This window comes from Rhinolophus hipposideros (assembly GCF_964194185.1).
Source record: "Rhinolophus hipposideros genome assembly, chromosome: 9".
Taxonomy (NCBI): domain Eukaryota; kingdom Metazoa; phylum Chordata; class Mammalia; order Chiroptera; family Rhinolophidae; genus Rhinolophus; species Rhinolophus hipposideros.
In genome coordinates this window covers 56,565,985-56,593,960 of record NC_138055.1, presented here as the reverse complement: position 1 = coordinate 56,593,960, position 27,976 = coordinate 56,565,985, and the positions used below count along the sequence as shown (strand labels likewise).

General features: G+C 53.1%; 3 protein-coding genes across 4 annotated transcripts; 1 reads left to right on the top strand and 2 right to left on the bottom strand.

Moving 5' to 3' along the window:
• Window positions 1–5: 5 nt before the first annotated feature.
• On the bottom strand, window positions 6–7,580 carry LOC308501712 (large ribosomal subunit protein eL32). The gene is made up of 2 exons (XM_081058541.1): window positions 7,532–7,580; window positions 6–1,239 (listed from the first exon to the last, which is right to left on the bottom strand). Exon 2 carries the CDS (start codon window positions 1,011–1,013, stop codon window positions 606–608), a length of 408 nt encoding a protein of 135 aa, XP_080914667.1. The 5' UTR covers window positions 1,014–1,239; window positions 7,532–7,580; the 3' UTR covers window positions 6–605.
• STAT6 (signal transducer and activator of transcription 6) lies at window positions 7,349–20,774 on the top strand. 2 transcript variants are annotated; one of them, XM_081058538.1, is made up of 23 exons: window positions 7,349–7,437; window positions 7,559–7,854; window positions 10,545–10,681; window positions 11,083–11,221; window positions 11,520–11,603; window positions 11,968–12,106; window positions 12,233–12,285; window positions 12,491–12,639; window positions 13,237–13,368; window positions 13,490–13,678; window positions 13,985–14,072; window positions 14,194–14,316; window positions 14,882–14,974; window positions 15,302–15,508; window positions 16,736–16,830; window positions 16,927–17,063; window positions 17,387–17,533; window positions 17,751–17,814; window positions 17,918–18,025; window positions 18,224–18,316; window positions 19,096–19,161; window positions 19,247–19,378; window positions 19,460–20,774. In XM_081058538.1, exons 3-23 carry the CDS (start codon window positions 10,545–10,547, stop codon window positions 19,647–19,649), a joined length of 2,565 nt encoding a protein of 854 aa, XP_080914664.1. In that variant the 5' UTR covers window positions 7,349–7,437; window positions 7,559–7,854; the 3' UTR covers window positions 19,650–20,774. The 2 variants fall into 2 exon arrangements, with proteins under 2 accessions (XP_080914664.1, XP_080914665.1); XM_081058539.1 differs by lacking the exon at window positions 7,349–7,437 and having other exon boundaries at window positions 7,608–7,854; window positions 19,250–19,378.
• Window positions 20,710–27,506, bottom strand: NAB2 (NGFI-A binding protein 2). Its single transcript, XM_081058540.1, has 7 exons — window positions 26,474–27,506; window positions 24,168–25,041; window positions 23,618–23,751; window positions 23,223–23,274; window positions 22,996–23,128; window positions 22,589–22,780; window positions 20,710–21,580 (listed from the first exon to the last, which is right to left on the bottom strand). The coding sequence occupies exons 1-7, from the start codon at window positions 26,554–26,556 to the stop codon at window positions 21,471–21,473; spliced, it is 1,578 nt and encodes a 525-aa protein (XP_080914666.1). The 5' UTR covers window positions 26,557–27,506; the 3' UTR covers window positions 20,710–21,470.
• Window positions 27,507–27,976: the final 470 nt, after the last annotated feature.

The following is a 27,976-nucleotide window of genomic DNA, read 5'->3' as shown; positions in this document are numbered from 1 at the left end:
GACATAAAAGCATGTCCTGTTTTATTCTGTTTACATGAATTCTCAAACAGACAAAACTAATTGTGGGGACAGAGCCCCAGAGAGCAGTTTCCAGGCTCTTGGCCTCGTGTGGAGAGGTGCTGGCTCGGGTAGTAGATGGCCGTCAGCTGTGGCTGGTTGGCCTTCAGCTGTAACCGTTGAGCCATTGGCCACTGATATAACTGCCACGGCTACGGAGGGAAGTCGAGGAGAGTGGAGGAGAGTGAAGGAGAGTCGGGGAGAGCCGGGGAGAGCAGGGGAGAGCTGGGGAGAGTCGAGTCGGTTGGTTGGCAGGTCACACACATCGTGTGAATCCAGATTCCAGTGAGACTATAGTGGTGTGACTCCCTTATCTATGGCTCCGTGGGTGTTCCTTTTTGGCCTAGCCATATCCTGCATTCTTATGTGGGGAGTGGGAGCAGAGACCCCGCAGGCCGTCCCACACAACACTAATCTATGATATAAAAAAAATATCAGAACAGTAGCTCCCCTGGGGATGGGGCTGCGACCAGGATTGTGATCTATATCTTTTTTTTTTTTGGAAGAATTTTATGGTTTTATTAAAACACAGTTTGCACACAAGCTGTCTATTCATTTTCTTCACTGCGCAGCCGGGCATTGGGATTGGTGACTCTGATGGCCAGCTGGGCTGCTCTTTCCACAATGGCTTTGCGGTTCTTTGAGGAGACGTTGTGAGCAATTTCAGCACAGTAAGATTTGTTGCACATCAGCAGCACTTCAAGCTCCTTGACGTTGTGGACCAGGAACTTCCGAAAGCCACTGGGCAGCATGTGCTTTGTTTTCTTGTTACTCCCATAACCAATGTTGGGCATCAAGATCTGGCCCTTGAATCTTCTGCGCACCCTGTTGTCAATGCCTCTGGGTTTCCGCCAGTTACGCTTAATCTTGACATATCGGTCTGACTGGTGCCGGATAAACTTCTTGGTCCTCTTTTTGACGATTTTGGGCTTCACGAGTGGTCTGAGGGCAGCCATGATACCGAGTAGGAGATGAACGCCACCTCCGTAGGCAGCGCAGAGGAAGCTGTGATCTATATCTTGACAGGGGTTTGGATGTCATACAACAACCAAGTGGTAGGGCAAGGATTTGAACTCAGGTGGCCTGGCCTCCGAGGCCATGGTTTTAATCACCATATTACATTGCTTTGCTCCTGGGATGCTGCAGCCTTGGGTGTGGACGAGATGACTCAGGAAGAGTCACCTGCGAAGACAGGCGACAGAGAGAGCATTCAGAGAGGTAGAAGGAAGACCAGGAGAGAGGGGCCATGAAAACCAACAGGGGTAGAGCTTACTCAAGAGTGGCTAACAGTGTGGAATACTGCTGAGAGTCCAGCGAAAGAAGGGCAGAGACAGGCCATTGTTCTCGACATGTAGGAGGGCATGTGTGACATGGGCCAGGACAGTTTCATTGGACTAGTGGGAGAGTGTACTGAGGAGGTGAGGGAGGAAAGACTGAGTGTGAATAACTTTCCCAACGAACTTGGCTGCACAGGGGAAGAGAGAGAGAGGGAGAAGACAGTAATTAGAGTGCTAGTTAGAGGGCTGGAATTTCCTTGCCGAGGCTCAATCCTAACCACAGCTGGCTCTATCCAGAGATGCTTGGCTTTGCCCACCCACCAGGGCTGCTACTTGTCCTTCTGGGAGGCGAAGGTCTGTTGGCCACAGTAAACCTCTGACAGGCCCAGGGCTTGCTTCATTGGAAGCCTTGAGATCAGCTGACCCCACCATTGCTCACATCCTGTCATCCTTGGCAGGCCTCAATGGGCGTCTACCCTTCTCCACTCAATCCAGTGCTTCCTCTTCCTGACCACCCTTACACTGCTTCCCACCCTAGCCCTTGCACAAAGCCCTGGGCTTAGATTGTCTTTGCTTCTCTTTGCTTGTCTGAAACGTGGCTCTTCCCTGAGGATGCTCTTCCTTTAAAGAGATATCACTTATTTTTCCAAATGCACAAGACAGGTGATAGTGGGAGCATGGGCAGTCAGCCTGCTCTGAGCTCTTCATTTCCTATAGTCAGTATGGCTCCACCAAGATCTCAATTAGGGATGCATGTAGCAGCAAGTAACAGAAGACCTGATTAAAGTAGACTGAACAATTTGGAAATCTAGAGCTGGTCCAAGGCTGGTTGATTCAATGAAAGTTTTCTACCTCTTTGAACCGCTAGTCTATCCTCAGTGGCTGATGGTATCTCTCCTCATGGTTGCAGCATGGTTGCAGCTCTTCCAATCCTCGTGTATAGACTTGACATTGAAGAAGAACAAAATCTTTCCCAAGAGCCCCCTAAGGTCCTATTGGCCAGGGGAATGGAAATACTGTGATAGGCTAGATCAATAAGATTCATTCCCTGAATGCATGGGAGGGGAACACCTGTACAAAATCCAGACTTTCTCAGCAAGGGAGAAAGGCTTGCTGATATAGGGGCACCATCAGTGCTTGCCCTGATAGTCATAAAAATTCCTCCTCCTTTGAGGGCCTGCTATTTCACCTTCCATTGAGAAAATGCGTAGCATGCAGCTTAAGGGCAGCAGTGCTTGCACCAAACTAACTGGATTCAAATCCCAGCTCAGTTGCCTTCCTTTTGGCCTTGGGTGGGTTACTTAACCTTTCCACACTGCAATTTCCTCATATGTAAAAATGAGGGCTATCAGCACTATCCAATAGAACTTCCTGTGATAATAGAAATATCCCATGTCTGTGCTAATATAGTAGCCATTAGCCATATGTGATTATCGTGCATTTGAAATGTGGCTATTGCATCTGAGGAATTGAATTTTTAAATTAAAATAGCCACATATGGTTAGTAGCTACCATGTTGGACCCATAGTTCTATCTCGTAGTATTGTTGTAGGATAAAAGGTACAGGGCTTAGATGTTTTTAAAGTAGGAATTGAAGTAACACATAAACCCTCACTGGACGTGAGTTATTTTGCTGTCATCTACTGATGTCCTGGTCACTTGTCCACATTCCTTGAAGACTTTGACATCTGACTCACTATCTTCCTGTGCACCCCAGGTCTTTTGCAAGCCAGATGGCTTCAATGTTCATGCAGGCAGTCCAGCAGCACCCTGGCCTCTTTGTTCCTTGCCCTCCTCAACTCTGATGACTCACCTCCATGTTGCCACAGTCACTTACTCCAATAGCTACAACCGGTACCACACCCTGCCAGGAGAGGTGGACTGAAATCTCAGCCCCTTGTCTCTGAATACAACATTCCAGCCCCTAGCTTTTTCTCTCCCTTGCTCCCAAGAAGGCTGGTCTTTAGGCCTGTTGAGACTTTCAGTTCCTTAACTCTATTCTTTCTTTACCCATTGGCTCCTCATATCTTTACTTCTCTTCCTAACCAGACTTAATTCCACACTGCTTCACCTCTACTCCACCAAGTGGTCTCCTCCTCCATATGAACTGTTCTCCTGGCTTCAGACTTATACGTTAAGTCCATCCCCCACACCTACTAAACATCATCATATTACTCACTTGCCCTAAATCCTCTAATGCTCCCCATTGCCAAACTACTACCTGTTTCCAGAGGTACCATGCTCCCATAGTATCCATGCTTTTGCTAGATCCTCTTCCTGGTTTAATTCTTCTCTCATTCTTTGACTGAATAACTCCTATTTTTCCTTCAAGGTTCAGTTTGGGCATCATCTCCTCCAGGAAGACCTCCCTGATCTCCCCTATCCTCTACCTAGTTTAGGTTCCCTTCCTATATGCTTCCATGGCACCTTGTGCTTCACTAGAATGACAGCTCCCATTATCCTGTAGCATCATTGTTAACTAATTGGATTCCCCCTCTCGGCTTTACGAGCCTGAGAACAGATATCCAACAAATTTTTGTTAAATTAACTGGGCATAGATTCTGGGCAGATTGGTTTTGTTTGCTTGCTACCAGTTTTATTTTACTTTTTCAAAGATGGGAGTGATTTGAACATGTTTATATGCTGAGGGTAAAGAGTTATAATAATTAGAGAATGAAAGGTTGGAGATTTGGAGGATCCAGGGAACAATGAATGGAACAGTGCCTGGAGAAGCAGAAGGGAGGGGTCCTGAACACAGGTGGAAGAACATACCTTGGGCAGGGGCAGGGACACAGACACCCTCTCCTCTGAGCCTGAGGGAGGGCTCAGGTGATAATGAATATGTCTGTTGGTAGAGAGCAGGAAACTAGGAAGTTTCCAGCGGAGGGTCTCTGTTTAATCTAAGTGGTGAGTTAGTATTAAGATGGAAATCTGGGGACAATGGCAAAGGCCTGGGACACAGAACTGGCTAGGGGTCCACCTCTGCTTCCCACACTTCTTCAGTGATCTTTTCCTTCTGTCCCTCAATCCTCCCCAAATCCCAGCCTGCTGCCCAGGGCTCCTGAACATGGTACCCACTCCTCTTGTCTGTGAAATGTACCGAGCTCTTGCTATCAATCCATCACCAAATTTAGTCCTTATATAAGAGAGTGTATGTAAAACATTTAGCCCATTGCCAGATGCACAGTAAACATTTAGTAAATGGTAGTCCTTGTATTTACTAGCAAGAATGAATGTTGTCTTTTCTAGTTACACAACAGTGTTTGCAGAATGATATGAATCCCCGCCCTCCGGGAGCTTATGTTCTAGTCAGAGAAGGATGTACCCATAAAATAATTAAAAAGCAATGCAAAGTGATTACATCCAAATGCTTTTTAAAAAATCTCAACCTGCACTAAAATGTATCTCTTACATCAAGACCTAGAACTCAGATACACATAAAACCGAAACAAGTTATTTTGTGTGATGCATACTGGTATTTTCTATCTACTTGGTTTTAAAAAAGTGATGGTCAACGTTCCCTATTATGGGTTGAAATGTGTCTCTTGAAAATTCACATATTATATATTGAATTTCTATGTCCCTCAAAAATTCATATTCATATGAGGTACCCCCAGTGCCTCCGGATATGACCTTATTTGGAAATGGGGTCTTTACAGACGTAATCAAGTTAAATGAGGTCATTAGGGTGTGCTCTAATCCAATCTGACCGGTGTCCTTAGAAAAAAAAGAGGAAATTTGGAGACAGACTCGCACATAGGGAGAACACCATATAAACATGAAGATGGTAGCTACAAACCAAGGAGAGAGGCCTGGAACAGATTCTCTTTCACAGCCTTCAGAAGGAACCAACTTTACCAATACCTTGATCTTGGACTTCTAGCCTCTAGAGCTGTGAGACAATAAGTTTCTGTTGTTTAAGCCGTGCAGCTTGTGGTGCTCTGTTAATGGCAGCCCTAGCAAACTAACACACTCACCAAATCGATTTTATGACTCAGTTGGGTTGCTGCAGTCCACAGACCCAAAAGTTATTTTTCCCCATGTTTTCTCTCATGCAATCTTAATTGCCATTTGGTGGGATGGAAGGACCCAGAGGAGGGTGAAACAAGGAAAGCACTCGTTCTCAGGATTGTGCAAGCATGGGTGTCATTACTGATAGTCTGGCCAACCCTGCAACTGCACGACCAGCAGATGAGTGCTTCCTTAAATTTTGCACCCTAATCTAGACTATGTAAAGTAGATGTAGTTATTATTGTCTCCATTTGAGGGTTTGACACAAAATGGAGTCAGACCCAAACCAGATTTTCCTCTAAATTCTGAGTTCTTTCCATGACATCACAGTGTCCCCATTGGTGCAATCAATTAGAGAGGATGATAAAAAATATTGTTTTCCTATTAGTATTTGTTCCTCATATTCCTACCCCCAAAATGAAGCAAAGTTAGAGACTGCATTCACTCCTTCCCTCCTCTTGCCAAAGTTTGGGGGAACTTGGACCTTCTAAGACCCTTAGATGCTGGAGCCTGAATTCAGCCACTGTCTGTGAATGTCTGCAGGCAGCATGGGCACCTGGGAGCACATGCAAACTACATACCCCGTGATCGATCCTAAGACAGATTCCCTGCTGGTCATCTCCACTCCTGCTCTCCCTCCTCTTCAATTCACTGCCTTTCAGACACAATAAACACATAAACACACATACCTCTAATAGGCTCTGTCTTTGTAGAGCTAATATCTCCAAAGCCAGAGACCCCTACGTAGGATGGAGGCCCTGTTGCCTTCCTCATGTCTGGTTTATTCTGGGCAATCAAAATAGTGCCTAATATTTAGTACCAGGCACTGTTCTAAGCCTTCACGTGTATTATCGCCTCATGTCTGGTTTATTCTGGGCAATCAAAATAGTGCCTAATATTTAGTACCAGTCACTGTTCTAAGCCTTCACGTGTATTATCGCATTTCACTCTCACAACTTTATGAGTTAAGACTATTATTTGTTCCACTTTACAGATGACAAAACTGAAGCACAGAGTAAATCATCCAGAGCTGTGCAGTTAGCAGTGTTGGCAGGATTTGAACCCAAACAGTTCTTAACTGGTACCCTGTTGACTGGCTGGGCCAGACACCCATGCACTCCACACATGCCCGTCCACGTGGGGTGGGAGGGGAGGAGCTGGGTTCTGGGAATCAGTTCAGGCACCAGGGGGCAGCATAGGCCTAGCTTTGGCCCCTCAGCCCAGCCCTGTCGGGGTGAGAGGGGGGGTGGAAACCTCCTTCCACCTCCCAAGTTCCCCCAGAGACCACCCTTTCCACACACTTTCTCTCAGGTTTGGGAGTGTGAAGGCCTCTCTGGGTCCCTTGGCCTCCTTCAGCTCCTCGTCTAGCAAAAGCTGCAGAAACCATCCACTAGTTATGAAGGATGATGACTCAGAAGCTGAGCAAGCCTTGTGTACGTGTGTCTCCTTGTGACTGCATATGGCTCTGAGTGCTGACATGTCTATGAGCCTGCCCGCACGTGTGTAAGCATGTGTGTGTGTGAGTGTGTGTGTGTTCTTGTGGCCGGGGAAGTTGTGCATGTGTGTTCCTGGGTGTGTCTCACTCAGTGTTTACCCCAGAAACAGGAACTTCACTAAGGCTGTACAGCAGAGTCATAATCCAACTTGTCCCTGGGGAGTCTGCAGGCAGCAACTTCAGCTTGTGCCGGCTCCCACCGGGGTCTGAGGACTAGCAAGCACCCTGGGAGGAGGGGGCAGAGACGGTCAGTCTGAGGCACTCCTGGAGTCTTGCAGAATTCTGAGCTTGGGGACCCCCACTCCCTCCCATCAGTGGTCACGCGACCTCTAAAGCTTTCTCTGCCAAGAAGGGAGGGGGACCTAGGCCTTAGGACATCAAGCTCCCCGCTGCTTTTCAGGGTCCTCCACTGGAGGGAGCACAGAGCCCAGAGGGATTTGCTTTTCTAGAGGCCACGGGGAGCCCAGTCCCTCCGGAGCCCAAACCCCAGGGGCTCTTGCAAAAGTTTGAGTATGGGAGAGGCAGTTTGGGGAGCATGTCTTTGCTTGATATTAGATGACTTTCTGGAGGAAAGTTTATCGCTTTTGAGAAAACAGAGTAAGTAGGGATCAGCCTCCCCTCCAGCCTGGCCCCAGGACCCTGAGCCCCGGTCCTGGCTCCCCCGCCCGGCACAAGAGGCACATATTCTCACCCCACTTTCTTCCTCTTCCTCCTCCAGCCTACTTTCTCTTCTCTGTGTCGTCAGAGCTCCAGGGAGGGACCTGGGTAGACAGAGAAGCCGGAAACAGCGGGCTGGGGCAGCCACTGCTGAGGAGGAAGGACTGGAGAGGATTTTGTGTGTATGTGTGTGTGTGTGTGTTTGTGTGTGCGCTTGTGTATTTTTTCTTTTTCGTGGTGATGGCGGAGGGCGGGTGCTAGCAGGGCCAGCCCTGAACTCGCTGGACAGAGCTACAGACCCATGGGGCCTGGCAGTGCGTGCTGAGAAAGGGAGAAGACAGCAGAGGGGTTACCAAGGTGAGGGGATGGTTCCGATGATGGGAGGGTGGGGGTCTCTGATTATCAGTGTATGGGAGGGTGAATTAATTAACGGGGTGGGGTGGGGGCTCTCAGGATCCTTCCTTGGGCGGGGCGGATGGTCCCCAAGAAATTGTTTCAGCTGGTGTTGTTAGCTGGTGGTACCGGGTTTGGGCAGTTTCGAATCTCAGAGGAATCTGGGATGGGTACAGGCCCAGTACTCACACCTCCCCCTCATGGGTCACTTTTTCCACGCCCCTGCCTCCGGAACCTCCAAGGACAAGTAAAGACTGCTAAAAGAGGGCAAGGTGGTGACCCTCTGCCTGCTGAGTGTGTGGGGGGGGAAGTGGCTGCCCCTCCCTAGAAGGTTGATGCCAGAGGGCAGTGGGTCTTTGACAAACTCCTGTCTTGTTCCCCTATCCAGGTTCCTGTTCAGGAACTGGGGGATAAGTGATCCCCAGATATAGACCTCATGGTGCCCCAGAGGAGGGGGAATTTCCCCCTCAAAATTTCTTCTCGCTTGGCTACTGTAGACGCCGAGATTTCCCAGCGGCGCGGCGTTAACCCTCCTCGTGCTGAACTGGCTCCGCCTCCCTACACCCTCTCCCCGCCCCCACCGCCACAAATACACATTGGGCAACTCAGAGAAGCCTTTTTGACTTTTGATCCTGTGGTCCCACGGTCAGAGGACTCGGAAATGTGGGGGTTGAGGTGATCAGGTTTAGGTCACGAAGTGGGTGATGAGAAGCCTGGACGTCGTGCTTTCCTTCCCAGTTGGGAAGGAAATCTTGACCCCACCCCCTCATGCTGTGGCTCCTCCGTGTTCCTTCCAGTCTTTAGGGGCCTTTATGCAGGTGGTACGCCTGTTTTGGCGAGCCGATCGACCCAGCCTTGTTATTGGGTGGGGATGGGGGAAAGTGTGGCCTCCTGAGGTCTGAGGGTGAAGTAGGGGAGGAGATTTGAAGCTAGGCCGGGCCAGAAGGCTGGTCACTCAACACGGGGACATAGAAGAAGGGGGGGGGGGTTGCCGATGGCTTAAGGATCGCCTCAGTCCTCAATAGGGTAAGGGTGGAGGGTCAAAGGTCTGAGCATCAAGAGAAACAAGAGTGGAAGAGAGGAGAGAGGAATGGAGTCCTCCCTTGAATTTGAAACCCAGACCAAAAGGTGCCCCCCCCCAAAAAAAAAAAGTAGAGAAAGGCCTGTTGTATTGGAGGACCCTGAGCAGGAGTGGGGAGGATTCTGTTTTTGGGAGAAAAGAGCTGGGGTCGTGGTGCTGGGATTGGGGAGGAGGGGCAAGAGGATTCTAACACTGGGAGAAAAGACGGGGGAGGATTGGGGCTGGGGGAGTTGATCTTGAAGCAGGAGTCTCCAGAGAAAGGAATCCTCTGTTCTCCATCCTTTTGGAAGTCCTGGGAGAAGGGAGAGGCTAAAAGCACAACAGGACGATTTGGGGTTACTGGGTTCGGGGTTGCTCAGGGAGTTTCCAACCCCTTCCTCTCCCTCATCTCTGGGAGAGGGATATTATGAGAAACATGAACTGAGGGACCCCTGGGAAACCACTGGTTTACCCACCCAATCCTGCAACCCTCCCAGAAATGGGGACACAACCCTCTCCCCTACTCCCACCTCCTCCTTTCCTCTCTCCCTCTTTTTTCCTCTGTCCTTGGCCTTCTAGCCAAGCCTCTAGTTTCCTCTCCCCCTCTTCTAGACTCTTCACTCCTGGCTTAACTCCACTTTTTCTTCCTTCTCTCTCACCTTCTTGCTGAGTTCTCTCTACTTTCCCCTTTGCTCGGTCACCCCTTCTTCAACTCCCCTCTCTCAGCACTCCTCTTAGGATGATGGGATTTGGATCTGGAAGGGATCCTAACAGTCCAATGTGGTGGTTAATCCCCATTCAGATTCAAATCCTGATTTCCAACTAGCTTGCTGAGTGGCCTTGGCAAGTTAGAGAACCCCCTTGAGACTCAGTTTCTTCATCTGTGTAAGGGGATCATTATATATTTTTAAATTTTTGTGAGGCTCTAATGAGCACTAACATAGAAAGTGCTTAGTAAACGGTAGCGATTATTGTCCTACATCCTCTTCATCCTCTAGCTGGCTAGTTTTCAAATTATCTCATGGAGACTTGGAACTTTGAAGGGTTTCTCAGGGACACCTTTGGGGTCAGGAGGTGGGGAGAGGCAATTAGAAGCAGTAGCGTTCCAGGCCTACCATACTTGCCTTCAACAGAGAAACTGCAATTTTTATACCTTTTATATAATTGGGATTCCACAGATTAAAATTGTCTACTGCGTTAAAAAGTTTGGAAAGTTCTGCACTTATCCGAGCCTCATATTTTATAGATGAGAAGACTGAGGCCCACAGAGGGAGGTTCCTTGCCCACAGTACCAAAGCCAGGTCTACAGATGGAACCCTCGTCCCCTGCTTTCTCTCACAGAGCTTTCCCTACTGCCCGATCTCACCTGTCTCCCCACCTCTCTGGCTGCAGCTCACTTCTTCCCACCCCTGTGTCTACCACTGAGGGATACCCTTGTCTCAGGCACTGACCAAAGATGTCCCTAGTTTGAGGTGGTCTGGCTGTGAGTGGTGGGGGGTTGGTCTCTGGGAGGGCTGTTTACAGGAGGTCCCTCCCCTCCAGAACATAGGCCACCTTTTTTGGGCACTTCTCAATGGCCTGTTCCTTTCTCCAGATGCCCTCCAAACACCAGGTCATGTCTCTGTGGGGGCTGGTCTCCCAGATGCCCCCAGAAAAACTGCAGCGGCTCTATGTCGACTTTCCCCATCACCTGCGACATCTCCTGGGTGACTGGCTGGAGAACCAGCCCTGGTGAGTTCTGGTTGCCCCATGCTGGTCCCCCATGTCCTCCCCACCCATTTTCCCTTTCATTAGATTTTCTTGCTCCATTTTGGGACTTGGGACCCATTATTTCATGTGTGGTGGCCTAGATGTAACAGGGAGTCTGTGCCGCATCCATCAGACTATGCATGTTGACACATGGAGTCCCCTAGCCTCTTAGGAGGCTGAACCAAAGAGGAGGGAGGTCAGGGCTGGGGCAAGGGCACTTCCCATCACAGCTGGAAGATTGGGGAACAAGAGGCATGATAAAGGCTGCAGAGGACCTTCCCATAGGATGGGAAGGAGCTGCTGAGCTGTTTGCTATGGGGGGGAGGGTCAGTAGAGCTGAGGAAGCGCTGACCCAAGGCCTCTTCATCCTGATCTTCCCACAGGGAGTTCCTGGTTGGCTCAGATGCCTTCTGCTGCAACATGGCCAGCACCCTACTTTCCGCCACTGTCCAGCATCTTCAGGCCTCTGCCAGAAAGCAGGGGGAGGGAAGTGCCATCTTGCAGCACATCAGCACTCTGGAGGTGGGGGCAGGAGGGGAGCGGACAAGGTTGGAGTGGGGTTGGAGTGGAACTGGGGTGAGCATTGGATGCTGGAAGAAAATTGGTTGGACACTGGAAGCAAATTGGTGTTCCTGTTGTTAGCTGTTAGCTAGCATGCAAATTAGACTTTAAAAGCATGCAAATGAATGAAAACTTCAGGAGTCTACAGTTGTGTTGCCTTTCAGTGCATGTGTGAATAGGGGTTGGGGGAGAGGTTGAAGGAGGAGACTGACTGGGTAACAGCCAGGCTAACCCTGTCCATCATCCTTCGTTCCTATAGAGCATATATCAGAGGGACCCCCTGAAGCTGGTGGCCACTTTCAGACAAATACTTCAAGGGGAGAAAAAAGCTGTTATGGAACAGGTATGTCATACCCCACCTCCCACCCCAACTCAACTTCCTAGAACATTAGCCTGAGCCCTGAGAAACTAGAAAGAATTTGAACTTCAGGAAAGGCTCAGGGTTCTAGTCCCAGGATGAACCAAGAAAGTTCTGAAAACCCCCTGTAGTGAGGTACAGTAGTGAGGTCTATGGAGGAGTAAATCGCTGATTCAGCCAGGAGAGAAGTTTTATTTCTAGAAGATTACAAAAGGTCAGGAAGAACAGGCAAAAGGAAGTCGAGGCAAGTGGCACGGCAGCAGGCATCCCTTTAGGGAGTGGAGGCCGAGTGGGAAGAATTCGGCAGAATATTACAATTCAACTCTTGGTGTCTGTCCCTCCTGTGCAGTTCCGCCACCTGCCAATGTCCTTCCACTGGAAGCAGGAAGAACTCAAGTTTAACACAGCTCTGCAGAGGCTGCAGCACCGAGTAGGCGAAATTCGCCTTCTCCAAGAAGCCCTGCAGCAGGGGACTGAGGCTGGCCAAGGTGGGAACCTAGGTCTGGAGCCCTAAGAGGGTTCTGGGGAGTATGTGGGAGTGACCCCCTCTTGGACCTCAACCTTGACTGAACCTCAAATCTATCTGCACCCCTGATTTCTGCCCTTACCCTCAGTGTCTCTGCACAGCTTGATACAAAGCCCTGCCAATGGGACTGAGCCAAGTAAGGTGAGTAATGAACTGAGAGGTGGAGATTGAGCTCAAAGTACAATCTTTGAGGCATCTCAAATCTGTGGAGGAATGGAGATTGGACCTCAGAGAGACAGAGGTGGGGTAAGGGAATGGCAGAGAGGTGAGAAAGACAGCCCTCTCCTCAGGAGAGCGGGGTGAGGAGGCAGCATGTGGCCCTGGCTCAGGCCCTCCCTGCCCGCAGGCCCTGGCCTCGTTGCTGCAGGAGACTGTCGGGGAGCTGGAGGTTGTCAAGGCCCTGGTGCTGAAGAGGATCCAGATTTGGAAACGGCAGCAGCAGCTGGCAGGGAACGGCGCCCCATTTGATGAAAGCATGACCCTACTACAGGAGAGGTTGGAGCAGGGCTGACGGGGAATGGAGTGGAATGGGGTGGGCACCTGCTGTCTCTGCTGGAGGAACCACAGGTGTGAGAGGGAAAAAGCCTGGTGAGAGGGCCTCGGAGTGGGCCAAGACTCAGAAAAGCCAGTCCCAGCAGAGCTATGCACACTGTTGCTCAGGTTGCACCCTGTACAATTACGCCTGCCAGCCGCCCTAGGGGCCACAAGCGGGAGTTTATCGAACCCGCGCTTCTCTCTTCAAGCCCCATGCCCAGGGGAATAGGAAGCCTTCTTCTGGTTGACCTATTAGGCAGGGCACCTCTCAATTTGTGCAAAAGCACCATACGTGCTCGCAGCTGACGTGGGTAGCAGAGCCCTGGGGAAGAGGCAGGGGGTTTTCACAGGGGATCCAGGCACTGAGAAGGATCCCCTATCCAGAGCAGAGGTGGGTCCCAGAACTCTTTCAGCACAGGTGTCTCGCAACCTCACCCACTGCCCAGCCCACCCCTCCACACACACTATCCTGCTTTCTTCCAGGGTTTAAGGATAGGGTGTCTGGGCTGGAGTAGGTAGCCTGAATCCTGTGTCCCCTGACCACTGTCCTACCCCCAGGTGTGAGAGTCTGGTGGACATTTATTCCCAGCTGCAGCAGGAGGTGGGGGCAGCTGGTGGGGAGCTTGAGCCCAAGAACCGGGCAGCACTGATTAGCCGGCTGGATGAAGTCCTTCGAACCCTCGTCACCAGGTATTCCCTGCAAGCCCTTAGCTTGCCAGACCCCAAGGAAGGAAGAGGGTGAGAATTGCAGGGAAGGCGCCAGGAGAGACCCACCTGCTGACTCCTCTTTTGTTTTTCTCACTCCTCTCAGCTCTTTCCTGGTGGAGAAGCAGCCCCCCCAGGTTCTGAAAACTCAGACCAAGTTTTCGGCTGGGGTTCGATTCCTGCTGGGCCTACGGTTCCTGGGAGCCTCAGCCAAGCTTCCACTGGTCAGGGCCGACATGGTGACTGAGAAGCAGGCGAGGGAGCTGAGCATGCCCCAGGGGTCTGGGGCTGGAGCGTAAGCTGGGGCTGAAGAAGGCCTCTTAGGGTGGTGGAGGCCAGAGGAGTTGGGGCACCGGTACCTCCAAGAGCTGTGTGATCGAGAGGGAGGGCCATGGGATGATCAAGGCAGAGGAAGGGGAGGGACCCATCGGTGCTGGAATGGGGTGGGGGCAGCATGATTTGGCCAAGACAGGATGCCTCCCTTAAGAACCCAGGCCTGGAGATGGAGATTTGGAGCCAGAAGTCCATGCCATTCACCCAGTGACTCAAGGTCCTCCCCATACCTGGTCCAGCCCACTCACTCTCTGGTCTCCCCTGGCAGAGAAAGCACCGGGGAAATCACCAACAACACCGTGCCCCTGGAGATCAGTGTTTCTGGGAATTGCTGCTCTGCCCTGTTCAAGAACCTGGTGAGGGTTTCAGGGCAGGGTGGGGATCAGGATCCTCAGACTATGGGACTCTCCTTGGAGAGGGTGCCGGAGCCCAGGAATCTCTGTCCTCAGTCCTGCTGTCCCTCACTCCACCCTTCAGCTTCTGAAGAAAATCAAGAGGTGTGAACGGAAGGGCACCGAGTCTGTCACCGAGGAGAAGTGTGCTGTGCTCTTCTCTACCAGCTTCACTCTCGGCCCCAACAAACTCCCCATCCAGCTCCAGGTGAACTGAGCCCCCAACCCTGCCCAGTCTGGGGCCCTCCATGGCACACACTGGGGTCCTGTATCCTCACTCCTTCATGACAGCCCCCTATGCTGTGCGTCTGGGACTTGTGCACATCGGGGCCAGGTGAGCAGGGAGAAGCAAGAGCATGGAGTGCATGTGTCAGGGAAGAACAGTGTGGCAGCGACGAGCACCTTCTAGTAGACCAGGGCACTGTTTTAAGTGACACACTCACACACCGTTCTCATAACATCAGGAGGAGGGGATCATTTCTAACCTTTTACAGATGAGGATATTGAGACACGGAAAGACTGAGTAATTTGCCCAGGTCACACAGCTACTAAGTGTTGGAGCTGGCATTTGAAACCTGGAGGTCAGGCTCCATAGCACTGACTCATAACCACTTCTCTACAGTAAGGCCCTAATTGAGCTTCAGAGAGCATTTGATAACATGCTATAAGCTTTTAATTATGTTGTGTGAGTGCAATAGCTTTCCCCTCAGAGCCAGCCCCTGAGGAAGCCCCTTGCTCTAATAAGAAGAACCCCCTCTCCTCATCCCATTCAGGCTCTATCTCTGCCCCTGGTGGTCATCGTCCATGGCAACCAAGATAACAATGCCAAAGCCACCATCTTGTGGGACAATGCCTTCTCTGAGATGGTGAGGAAAGACCTGGCTTGGGGGTACAGGGGCAGAGTGGGCTCTAACATGGGGTGTGGGGTACAGGCTGGTTGGGGTGGCAGGCATGTTCAAATGTGAGTGACCTTATCTTCTTCTCGTGGACCTGCTTTCATACTTTTGACCTCTTTTCATACCAGTCTTAACTATCCTGTTGTAGCAACCTGCACTATTGTTGGAAAAGCACCATCTTTGTGAGAGAGCTCAGGGGGACAACGCCTGGGAGGGAAGGTGGGAAGAATGAAGGCCCCTTCTGAGGAAGAATGGGGATGATAGCTGAGGCACCCTCTCCTTCCCCTTTCACTTCAGGACCGTGTGCCTTTTGTGGTGGCTGAGCGGGTACCCTGGGAGAAGATGTGTGAAACTCTGAACCTCAAGTTCATGGCTGAGGTGGGGACCAACCAGGGGCTACTCCAAGAGCACTTCCTCTTCTTGGCCCAGAAGATCTTCAATGACAACAGCCTCAGCATAGAGGCCTTCCAGCACCGTTCTGTGTCCTGGTCACAGTTCAACAAGGTCATTCCCCTGCCCTTCAGACCTCCCAACCCCAGGCTCTTCATCCCTGGGGCACTCAGGGCCTCCCCAACCTCTGCCCAGGGACCAACTGCTGGGTTTTTCACCGTGCCCCATCATGTTCACCGCAAAGGCCTCTATCAGGAGGGGCCCCGGAGGGAACACCTCTCAGCTCAGGGTCAGCCTGGATGATGCATACTCTGACCCCTCAGGCTTTGGCCCTCTGTCCTCCCTCTTCACCAGTAACTTGTATGACTCAACCAGATTGTGTAAACACAGCTCTGATTCAAAATGACTTTGACCCATTGGTAAAATAGTTCCTATTGCAAAAACAGGGATGAAATCCCACAGGGACTATACACTAGTAATACCAGCAATCATGTGTCGACAGTTTACTATATGCCAGGCACTATGCTTAGCATTTTGTGTATGTTATTTAATTCTCCCAACATCCCATCAAGGTGGGTACATTCGTATCCCCATTTTACAGACAAGGAACCTGATGCTCAGAGGGGTTAAGTAGTTTGTCCAAGCCTCCCAGTAGGTGAGTAGCATGGCTGGGACAGAACCCCATATTTCTGACTCTTACTCTTAGCTACTATATTTTACCCCCTCCAAAATAAGGTAGCTCAGAACTGGATCTGTTACAAGAACCGGAGAAAAAGAAGATCTGGGTGTCTTGGTTGACCACCAGCTGGGTAAATGTAGTCATGTACTGCTCTCTTAGATAAAAAGGAAGAAAGAAAAGCCCACAGGACCAGAGGATGTATTAGCAAAGAGAGCAGGACCCACACCTGACGGCCTTCTTCTCTGGACTCCACTTCTACCAGGCCTCATTAGGGATGAGTGGAGCATAGTGGTTATGAGGGGCCCCATCCCTAGCTTCCTGGGCTAAATCCCAGCTCTGCCTCTCGCCAGCTGTGTGGACCTGGGCACGTTATTTGACCTTTCTGGACTTCCATTTCTTTATCTGTAAGATGGGATAAATTATAGGGCTTACCTCCCTCGTCTTGAAAGGATCAGATAAATTAATTTGTGGAAAGGGCTTGTAATAATGCCTGGCACATGGTAAATGTGAGTGTTGGCCATTGTCATTGATGGGGGTCTCAGGTCCAGTTTGGTCCCTCAGCACTGCGACTGTTGTGTGGGCACACACAGCCCAGTGCTTACCCTAACCAGGCTCCAGCTCTGGCCTTTTCATGCTCACACCAGCTCCTCCTCACGCCACAGGAAATCCTGCTGGGTCGTGGCTTCACCTTTTGGCAGTGGTTCGATGGTGTCCTGGACCTCACCAAACGTTGTCTCAAGAGCTACTGGTCAGATCGGTGAGTCTTTGCCCCAGGTGGCCTGAGCAGCTGTACATCCGGCCCCCTCTCCACATCCAGTGCCTCCACCCCCATCCTCTCCTTCATCCCGGCCAGGTTGATCATTGGCTTCATCAGCAAACAGTACGTTACTAGCCTTCTTCTCAACGAGCCCGATGGAACCTTCCTCCTTCGCTTCAGCGACTCAGAGATTGGAGGCATCACCATCGCTCATGTCATCCGGGGCCAGGATGGTGAGGTCATCACAGCCAGTCCTGTGTTTCTGTGCCTCTCTGGTTTCTTCTGGGAAGGAAATGTTTTGGTTTCCTTGATGCCAACCCCGATCTTCAGAAAGTTCTTCCTTAGGTCCAACTTCTTTTCTTCCTTCTGTGGCCTAAACCACCATCTTCTCACTGTGAGCTCTGTGGATGGAAATTAGTGGTTCTCCCTCCCCAAGAGCCCCACCTGAGGTCCTCTTCCCCTTGCCTTGGTAGATTGAGAATGAGTTCTGTGTGGGGGCCGGGGAAGGGGAAGAAAATCTGGACAGAGGGGACTCAGGATCTCATTCCTATCATAGGCTCCCCACAGATAGAGAACATCCAGCCATTCTCTGCCAAAGACCTGTCCATTCGCTCACTGGGGGACCGAATCCGGGACCTTGCTCAGCTCAAAAACCTCTACCCCAAGAAACCCAAGGATGAGGCTTTCCGGAGCCACTACAAGCGTGAGCTGGAGCTAAGAGCTCTGACTCCTTCCTGTTGCCCACCTCCTCCCTGCTACCAGTTGCCCCTCCCGTGCCCACTCTGTGTCATCCCTGACTCTTCTCTCCATTTTTGTAGCCTCACTTCTCCTACTTGCCCATCACCTATGCCCACCTCTCCTACCTCCCCTCCTTCCTAACCCTGGAGCATTCCATAGTTCTCCTTTCCTCCCCACAACAGATGAACAGATAGGTAAGGATGGCAGAGGTTATGTCCCAGCTACCATCAAGATGACTGTGGAAAGGTGAGTGTGGTGGTGATGATGAGTGGGGCCTGGTACTTACCTGTAGGAAGGGGTGGTGGCATCAACAACCGGTCCGTCACATGTGTCTCCTTCCCTCCTCCAGGGACCAGCCGCTCCCCACCCCCGAGCCCCAAATGCCTACCATGGTGCCCACTTATGATCTTGGAATGCCCCCTGACTCCATGACCATGCAGCTCAGCCCAGATATGGTGTAAGGAGTTTGAGAGACAGGAATGGGGGTGGTCTGTGCAGGCGGGCTTTCAGTATGGGCCGCTGGGAGACCTGGCACGGGGGCGGGGGGGCTGAAGGAGGGAATTTTCCTTTCCATGAAAGGGATTTCCCACCCACAGGCAGGGGCTGGGGGTGTCCAGAAGGACTGGCATCCAGCATTCTTGCTTTCTTTCCCCAGACCCCAGGTGTACCCACCACACTCTCACTCCATGTCCTCATACCAAGCCCTCCCCCGGGAAGAATCAGTCAATGTGTTGCAAGCCTTCCAGGAGTAAGTGAAGAGCCTCTTGGGGATAGGGTGGGGATACCCAGCTACAAGGGGAATGGGCACTTGCATTTGTTAGGAGAGGTTCTTCTGTGAGAAAGGGACAGCAAAAAGCTTTGTCTCTTCTGTCCATTCCATTGAGGCTTAGTGGTTAAGACCCCGACTTCCCTGGGTTCGAATTCCAGCTCCGCTACTTACTGACTCAGGGCAAATTACCTAACTCTGGTGCCTCATCTGTAAAATAGAAAATAATAATACCTTCCTCGTAGGATTATTGTGAAGGCTAAATGAGTTAATAATATGTGTAAAGCTGAGCATAGTACCTGGCTCATAGCAAGAGCTATTTTTGTAAGGATTAGTGTTCTTTCCTGATCCTGGAATCCACAGTCACTTATCTGCAGTCTTGATTTTTATTTACTCATCTGTTTTGACCTTAAAGTGGTCTAGACGTTTCTGTATCCCAGAAAGCACTCAGGTACTTATTAACTCTTAATCAAGGCATGACATCTCCCCTCCCAGGAGTTGAGGTGGGGGACTTAGAATCACCAAAATTCAGAGTGCAAAGAAACATCAGAAATTAGTTAATCCAACCCCCCTCTCCTTCCAGTCCACCACACCCACCACATTTAACAGATGGGAAGACTGAGCTCACAGTTGTAGAGATAGCTTGCTCAAGGCTATGCAGTCAGGATGAAGTGTTGAGATTTGTTTCCTTACTCAGTGGTTTTGACTTTGCAAAGGCTCTTGCCCAGCCTTCCTTTGACTGTGCCCTTTCCTGCTTCCAGACCTCACCTGCAGATGCCCCCCAACCTGAGCGATATGAGCCTGCCCTTTGACCAAACTCACCCCCAGTGAGTGACAGCCTCCATCTCCATCCCATGTGCCCTATTCATTCCCAGCCTCCCCTTCCTCAACATCTTACTTTTCTGCTGGCAGCAGGGGCCTGCTGTCGTGCCAGCCTCCGGAGCATGCCATGTCCAGCCCCGAGTCCCTGCTCTGCTCGGACGTGACCATGAGGGAAGACAGCTGCCTGAGCCAGCCTGTAGGAGGGTTCCCTCCAGGGACCTGGTGAGTGGTGGCCTGGGGGTGGCAGCTGAGTGGGGGCTAGAGGAGTGCCTACCCCACGGCTTCTCTCCTTCCTCCTGGTAGGGTTGATGAAGACATGTTTCCGCACTTGCTGCCTCCCACTGAACAGGACCTCACCAAGCTTCTCCTGGAGGGTCAAGGGGAATCAGGGGGAGGGGCCTTGGGAGCCCAGCCCCTCCTACAGCCCTCGTCCTATGGGCAGTCTGCGATCTCAATGTCTCACCTGGACCTAAGGGCCAACCCCAGCTGGTGATCCCAGCTGGAGGAGGAGCCCAGAGAGACAGCTCTTCTAGCCCCATGGACCTGCTCTGGACACCTCCTCATGCTCCTGACAAGCAGCAGACAGGGAGGGTGTCCTGTCCCCACCTACTTCCTGGTCAGGAGGAAAAGACTTTGCCTGGAGAAGGCACAGTGGGTGGAGACTATCCACTCCTTCCCTCTTATCACATACCCCTGCCCTCTCCCTTCCAGTACCGGAAGAGAAATTCAGGTTCTAAAGTGACACACCCCAGCATGCCTGCACATGCACCACACACACACACACACACACACACACACACACGCGGCTCTCTCCCGGAGATGGGACTGAGCAGGAAGTGAAATGGGCAAGAGCAGAAGTTAGGTATGGAGGGCTTCTCCTCCCACCCGTAGCCAGGACTCAGGATGCAGACTCAGGCGCACATTTGCACTAGAGGCTGGGGGTGGGCTTGGGTCCCTGGGGGATGAGGAAACCGTTTAGGAGACCCTGAGTGGGAGAAGAGGCACTTGTACACTTGGTTACTGATGTGGGTTACACTTACATTACAAATCAAATCCCAAACAGCTCCCGATTCCTGTCAGTCAGAGGCTTTTGGTTGTGTATGTGAAATGCATGGCCTGAGTTTCCTGATGTATAGCTATGTGAAAGTGTGTATACTGGAGACGTGTGGACATCCAGATGTCACACATGCTGGTCCCGTGGCCACATAATCCGATTTTGTCTGCGTGACAAGTTCTGAAGCGTGAAACACTGCAAAAAGACACTGGCGAGTGTGCTGACCTCTCTGATGTACGCTAACCCGGATGTACTCAGCTCTGAATAGGACTGTCCAGGAAGGACTATGTGCCTGTGACATCTGCATGTGGCTGCAGCTTCCGTGTCTCAACACCACCAATCATGCAGGGGTGAGAGTTGGGGGTCACACCAGGTGTGCGATCCCTTCGGTGTATTAGGGTCTCTCCCCCATTGCTTCTTTTCTATTTCCCCAGGCACCGCCAGTTTTCCTCCACTTTCCCATCCCATGCCACCCTTTCTCCCTCTTGGGAGTCATAGATCCTAAGCCATAAAATAAATTTTATTCCAAAATAACAAAATAAATAATCTACTGTACACAATCTGAAAAGAAAGATGCTCTAACTGCTCGGACAGGTACTGTGGTTTAGCCCCCAGCTGAGGGAGACACTGAGTCCAACCCAGGCCTCCCATGGGGACAGACGAAGGGAACCCCACATCCACCCCACCCGAGAGAGGGTAGGGCAGAAAGGAAAAAATTGCTGAGGACTTGGGGGAAAAATGGGGATAGGTGAGTAAACTGCAGCACTTATGAAATTATAGAAACAAACTAGAAGCACAAAAATGGGGGAGCAGAGGGGAGGAGGATCAGGTCCAGTGTTCCCAGACCCCCAGTTCTGGGGGGAAATGTTTCCATTTTTAGCTGCTGGACCTTCCTAGGGAAGTCCCCTTTTCCCCCATGTCCAAACTGAGTCCAACTGCTCACACCACAGGTTCAAACTAGAGAGAATTGGAGTGTGCTATGTATGGGAGGGGAGAACCCCAGATACCCTGCAGACAGAGTCCTTGCCCCCGAGCTCTGGGCAAGGGTGAGGGGCAGCACGCACCCTCCTTACATCCTCTCGTCAGGCCCCTACTCATTATTGCTTGAAGCCCCATAGTCCTATGCCCATGGAGCAGTTGGGGAGGCAGAAGGGCAGCAGAAGGATCCAGGGTTGTGACTAGATGCCTGGGATTGACAGTGTAGGGATGTGTGGGAGCCAATAGTCCGGGGGCCTGGGTCTGAGAACACAAGCCCACTCCTCACTGCCGGCTGGCCTCAGCCTCCACTTTCACGCTGCTCCTGCGACCTTCGACCAGAGCTGGATGGGGCCCTGGGGCAGGGCATCGGTCCAGCAGCCCTTCCTCGAATTCTGCAGGGCAAAGGGGTAGGTTAGGAGGCTGCGGGGTGGACGTTGCAGAGAGAGCGGGTTGAGAACAGAGGCAGGGGTAGAGAAGGTAGCAAAGATGAGCTTGATTTGTTGTGTTACTGCCTCCTGCCCACCATGTATATATGGGGGGGTTCCATATCCAAATGTGTGTGCCCCCTCCTCTTTCTGGCTGTGTGTAGCTCTCTGTCTCTGTTTGTGTCTCTCTTTCTCTGTCTCTCCCGCCTCCTCCGCTCCGCTGGAATTTCTGGTTCTGTCAGGAGCTGTGGGGGCGGCTTGGCTCTGACCTCTCCCCCTCCCCTCTTCCCAGGCTCTGCCGCCCCCACTCATCTCTGGCCCCCTCCCAGATCCCACCCAACCAACCATGCCCCCCAAGTTTCTCAGAAGCCAAGTCAGGGGGAACACAGGAAGCCAGGCTCCCAGTTCCTCCCCAAAGAAGAGCCCCCTTTTCAGTCCCTGCCCCCACTTCTCACCCACACAGTTTAAAAATACCAAGCCAGGGTTGGTGGCTTTGTCTGCTGCATTACTCTCAGCCCAGCCACTGCCCAGCAAAACTGACCGGCCCTTTGCTAGCTTACTCCCCTTTTCCCCATCCACACATAGCATCCCCCTCAGGGGCCCCTCCACTTCCAGGCTGGGCAGCCCCACCCCAACTCCTAGCTTGCTCCACCCTCCAGCATTGCTGGAAGTGCTCTCCAAGCTTCCCTTCCAGGTGACCCTTCTTCTGCTCCCCATAATCCCCATTCTGTCTTCCTGTTCACCCTAGTTCCCCCTTCAGAGATCTCCATTATGGTCAGACCCTCCCCAGTGGGAACAATCCTGCAGGGTCCTCCTCTTCTCTGCCCAAGGCTGGCTGGCTGGAGCCCAACCATCCTACTGCCCTCTCTGGGGACTACATCCCTCTTCCTCCCACTTGGCCCCAGGACACCAGGATTGCTACTGTGGGGCCTGGGTGGTGGGGGTGCTTGGGGACAGCACTGCTGGCTGCCTCACCTGCAAGAGGCGGTTTTGCAGGCACACAGGGGCTGAGGCGGCCCACGCGGTCGTGGGAGACGAGGCGGGCTAGCCGCAGCCCCTCATCCATCAGTGTCTGCTGCAGGATGTGGCGGCTCCACAGCCCATGGGCTGGCAATGCCAGAGGCAGGTCAGCAGGGGGCGGCGTCAGCCTTGGGCATGACCCCACAGCTGTGGGCATGGGCACTGGTCAGGTAAGGGACTCCAGTCAACAGAACCCCCACCCTCAACCACACAGCTGCACCCAAAAGGTCCAGGCCCTTTTGCCCCCATCCAACCAGGCCTCCCAACCCTGTTCCAGGCAGTTGCCTCCTGGCTCCCTCCTCCCACGCCTTCCCCCTTCCCTCCCCAACCCAGAGGAGAGAAGTGTTCTGATGCACACTCACCCTGCAAGTGTCCATCTAGACTCTCTCCAGACAGGCTGGCGCTGTCTTCCTCCAGGCTAGGGCGGTATGGGGGTGCATAGGACTCAGGGCCTGGGGGAGGTTGCTGGATTTCAGAGTGACTTTGCTCTCCAACCTGTGGATGCCCCAAATGGGGAAATGAGGACCTAGCAAGGGAGGAAATTGGGGAAGGCTGCCCTAGCCCCCTACATAGACCCTGGAAAACCTACCTCTTGTTTCAGCTTCTTCAGTGGAGGACCTCCCAATTCTTCAGGGTGGAGTCTGCAAAGATGGAGAGCAACACGGAAGGTGAGGCTGGAGAGAGGGACACATGATAGGCAGGGCACAGAATCTTGTGAGGGGCACGCATCATTCAAGACCCTGGAAAGACGCTGGCTGAACAGGAGTCTCCAGCTCAGGTACTATTTTTGTGAGAAGGGGGGTCAGAGGAGACCTGAGATGGATGGGAAGAGGGATCAGACCTCAGACAAGTGGACTTCGCCAAAGTCAAGACATGCAAATGGGTAGGAAGCAGTCCTGGAGGCACCTGAACTGGAGATTAGGACATGACCCACCTCCTTGGCAAGATTCTAATCTAGAAAGGACCTGGAGCAGGGGGCCTTACCTGGAACCCTTCAAGGAGGACAGGTAGGTGCTCTCTCGGGCCACTTGGCGTGACAAGGAGAAGAGTTCTACCCTCCGCAGTAAGAGCGTGTTGTCCCTCATGCAGAACTGGGCAGCAGCCTCATTGATGGTCAGCTGTGGACAGAACCGCCAGAGCAGTCAGAATCCTAACTCCCCACTGCCTTGTCCAGATGTCTTCACAATCCTTCATCATCAGACAAATGAGGCCCACCCATCAGATGCTTGCTTGGGTTTTGACACTATGCCGATTTCTGAGGAAGACAGAGGTCAGCACCCACAGCTTCCTAGAAATGCCCGGAGCCTCCTTCACTCTTGTGTGGTCCTGAGCAGACAGGACAGGTGGGCTCTGCTTCCCCTCACTTGAGGAGGAAAGCATTGCAAGAGCTGGGGTTGGAGTGGGAGAGAGGGGATCAGGGGCTGGGGTCGTGGTCAAGGGGTAATGAAAGAGATTTGGGAGTGTGAGGATTCTCAGAGGTGAGTAGGTTGAGGCCTGGCATCCAAGAGCAATCCTGGGAGGCTGGGGTCCTCACCTCATGCAGGCTGAGCTGTTTGCCCTCCCGCCGCTTAGAGTCAAAGCGGCCATAGATAATGCTGTATTTGCGGATCTCCTCTTCCTTCTGGCTGTCGTTATCATCCATCTCAAAAATATGCCCCACACTCCGCGCCAGCTTCTTGTTCAGCTTCAGAAGGGACGTCACCTCCCCAGCATCCCCCCTTGGGAAGCTCCGGAAGATTCTCTCCACACTCTCCACCACCATGCGGACCATCTCTGGCTCCAGTCTATCCGGACCATTCCCAGACCCAGTTGCTGCTAAACCCCCAGCCCCGTTCCCCTCAGGGACTCCTCCCCCTGCAGGTGGGGAGAAGGAGGGTGAGCCAGCCTCCTCTTCTCCTCCCACCCCAACATCGGACTCTGGAGTGCTCCGGCCTGGCCAGATTCGGGCGTCCCCAGTCCCAGGTCCCCCAGGCAGTGGTGACAGCTTCTCTCCAAGTTCAAGGGGGCTCTTTGGGCTAAAACTGCGAGCATTGCCCGCCTTTTCCCCTGGGCTGCTATGCCCATTGCTCATGCTCCCTTTCCGGGTGCCTGCAGTCTCTGAGATCTTGAAGAGTGGAATACTGGAGACTGGCACAGCAGGCACTGGCTGACTGAAGAGTCCTGGATTGGTGGCCCACTCTCTCAGTGCCTTCTGCAGGCGTCGGACATGGAGGGGCTTGGTGGCCATGCCCACAAGTGCCATGATTTCCAGGAACTCCTCCTCACCCGCCTCGCACAGTTGCTGCACATCATCCCCTCCCTGCTGGATAAAGGTCTCATAGTAGGAAAGAAGATTGGCGCGCTGCAGGACCCGGTACAGCTGCAGCTCCCCCAGTGTCCGAGGAAGTGCCATGGCTCGGGCACTAGGCCTGAGAAGGAGGAGCACAAGAAATAGAGGGGGGCAGTCAGTCCTCCTACTGGGTACCAAACCACACTCACAATTGTCTACTTTCCTGCCTGCTCCTCTTCCTCTCTTTTGAATGCCCTTTCTGCCCACACTATGAGAATCAGGCAGTATTCAGAGGCACAGACAAGCCAGTGCCATCCCAACTGACCAGAAGTACCAAAAGCCAGCCCAGTCTCTGCAGAAGTCAAAGTCTCTTAGCCTCTATCCACAGCTTTTACCTTTCTGGCCTGGGCAAGGAGACCTTGAGCGCTGAGGCGAGTCAGCACACCCCAGGATGGCCAGTTCTTCTTCTCCAGAACATGGTCCTCACCTTCCATTCTAAATACCAGTAGGTCTGCCCATTACTTAGTGACATCTCACACTGAGGTGAATGTAGGACACCCCCTTCCCATCCTCCCCATAGGGCATACCTGGGACCATTGCTGGCCAGCTTCACTCTCTAGTGGCATCCTGCCCATGTGCCTTAGAGGGGTGTGGCCCCTTAGCTGTCCTTTCCCATTCTGTGAGCCTGGTGGACCTCTGCTCTCCTCACTACCCTCAGCTTTTCCCACCAGTTAGGCATTCTTAGCACACTCTTGCTCTCTCATTCCAGGACCTCCCCTCTGCTCAGTGCCACCCCTTACCCCTCTAGCCCCTCTCGCAGCAGTGACCTTCCCCAACTGCTCTGTAGGTAGGCCGTCCCTTCAACTCAGGCAGGGGGGAAGGGAGGAGTGCCTCAATTGTTCTTCTCTGGGCCTGTTCCGCCCACACACACTCCTACAGTGGTAGCGTCTGCAGGCGAAAACCGCCGGGGGGCTCCCGCCTACCCTCTCCCTTATTTTCCACCCACATCTCAGGTGGAGTGGGGGAGCGACTCAAGTCCTCGTGATAGGGGGGCTGCACGCCGAAACTCCCCTCCCCACACTGTAAATAAAGGTACAGAAAATCCAAAAGGACGCCTAACGTATCCCTTGCTTCTCCACAGCCCCGTTGATACTCTCTTGGCTCAAAAGCGCCGGCTTCTCCCGGATCCCTGGGCTCGCGTGCCCCATGCCAAAGACAGGCTGAGCCAGCGGAGCGGCCCTCCCCCGACACTGCTACCAGCTAGAGTTCCAAGGCTTCCCCTGGCGCTTGGGGGCCCCCACGTTCTTTGCAGGGGGCTCACATGCCAGGTCATGCCCATAGAGTAAATGGGGGATGAATCAGATACTGTTCTTTCACATCCAGCTTCATCAAGTCCTCTGCCTGCTCCCAGAGCCCCCTAATTTGAAGACTCACCCCCTTTTCCATCAGTCTCCACCCCCCACCTCCGTCCCGCTTCCCCTCGTCCTCTCAGCGACCTCCACCCTCCGGACCCCTTTCCGAGTCCAGCTCCACCCATCTCCACTCCCCGCCGCTTCCCTTTGCCCACTAACTTGAGTCTGGGCTGCGGAGTCCGGAGGGCGCTGTCCCCTCCGCCCGGCGGCTGCTCGGCTGTGGGGGAGGGCGCTCTGTGCATGGACGGCCGGAGACCACCGGGGCTACCAATCTTGATGCGCGGCGCTCGGCGCCTGCTGCGCGCTGCGCTATTCCCGGCGCGCGAGGCCGTGTCCGCCGCGGTCCGGGCTCCGTCCCTCCCTCCACGTCTCCTCTCTCCAAGCCTCCGCGACTCTGTCTGTGCTTCTGCCCCCCCACTCCCCGGTTGCGCTTGCCGCCTCTCCGCGCCTCCGCCCCCGCAGGACGCACGGGGAGCGAGGCCCCGCGCAGCGCTGGCTGCCGGGCAGGCGGAGGGCGTGGGTAGAGCTGGGGGCGGAGGCCGGGGGCGGGGGGCGGTCGCCGGGGCCTCTCCGAGGGCCTTGGAGACACCGCGGCGGAGTGGAGAGGCGGAGACTTGGGGGGAGGGGGTGTAGAGCTGGAGGCGGGGGCGGGGATTCGGAGCCCGGGCGCCGAGGGGGGACTAGGGTGACCGAGGCCGGGATAGGGAAGGCGGGTTTGGGGACCTAGCGGGAGGGGTGAGGTCGCTCCGTGCCACCCACGCCGGATGCACAGCCGGCCCTCTTCTCGCCCACTTACCCACGTGAGCGCCCAGGAGGTGACATTCCTCCCCCTCCGCGCGGGGAGAGCGGAGTTTCTCAACCACGCACAGGTACACAAAGGCACAGAAACGCACGGACGTACATACGCGCCTAAACTTCGCAGACGCCCACTGCCCTCACTAAGGACTCGCGGTGGTGGACGTGTGAATGTTAGGGGTGAGCCGAGAAAAGTTGGCGGGCTTGCAGGGTGCGCGGCTCCTCTCGTGCCTGCATCCGAACTCCATTATGGCAGTTCTGTGAGAGTAGGGCTTTGCAGGAATCTCTTAGGTATCCCAGCGCTCTTCTCTGGCCAGAAAAGAAGTAATTTGAAGAGACCACTTTGAGAAAGCCAGGCCTTCCCCATCCCTGCCTCTAGTTCAAGCTGAAGTTCGGGGAACAGGAATGGGCGGGTTATGCTAGAACCTACCACTTAGACACGTTCATTAGACGCTTAGGGTTTTGTTAGCGCATAGGTCAGGCAGGGATGGGAGGGATACCCCGCCTTCGTCTGCTATTCCTACTCTATTTGCCGAGGATGGGAACCTGGTCCTGGGGAATCCTGTGTGGCAAAGCTGGGATATGGAGAATACCCCTTCTGGGGAGGTCCATTAGGGGACTTCGCTTGAGAGTCTAGTGGAGGATGGGCAGGAGGCCGGGAGCGGATGGCGCGGCTCCCTACGGAGGAGTTGGAGGGAGGAGCTCCTTCAAGGATCCTAGCCCCTTCCACAACCCACCATCCCTCCCCCCTTTGTTTCTTCTAGCCCCATCTGGTTCCCATTACACTCCCGCCCACGGCTGGGAGGACTGGGTTGGGGACAGGCGGGGGTTCTGAGGGCCTGGCCCTGCGGCTCCAGGCCCAGAGGA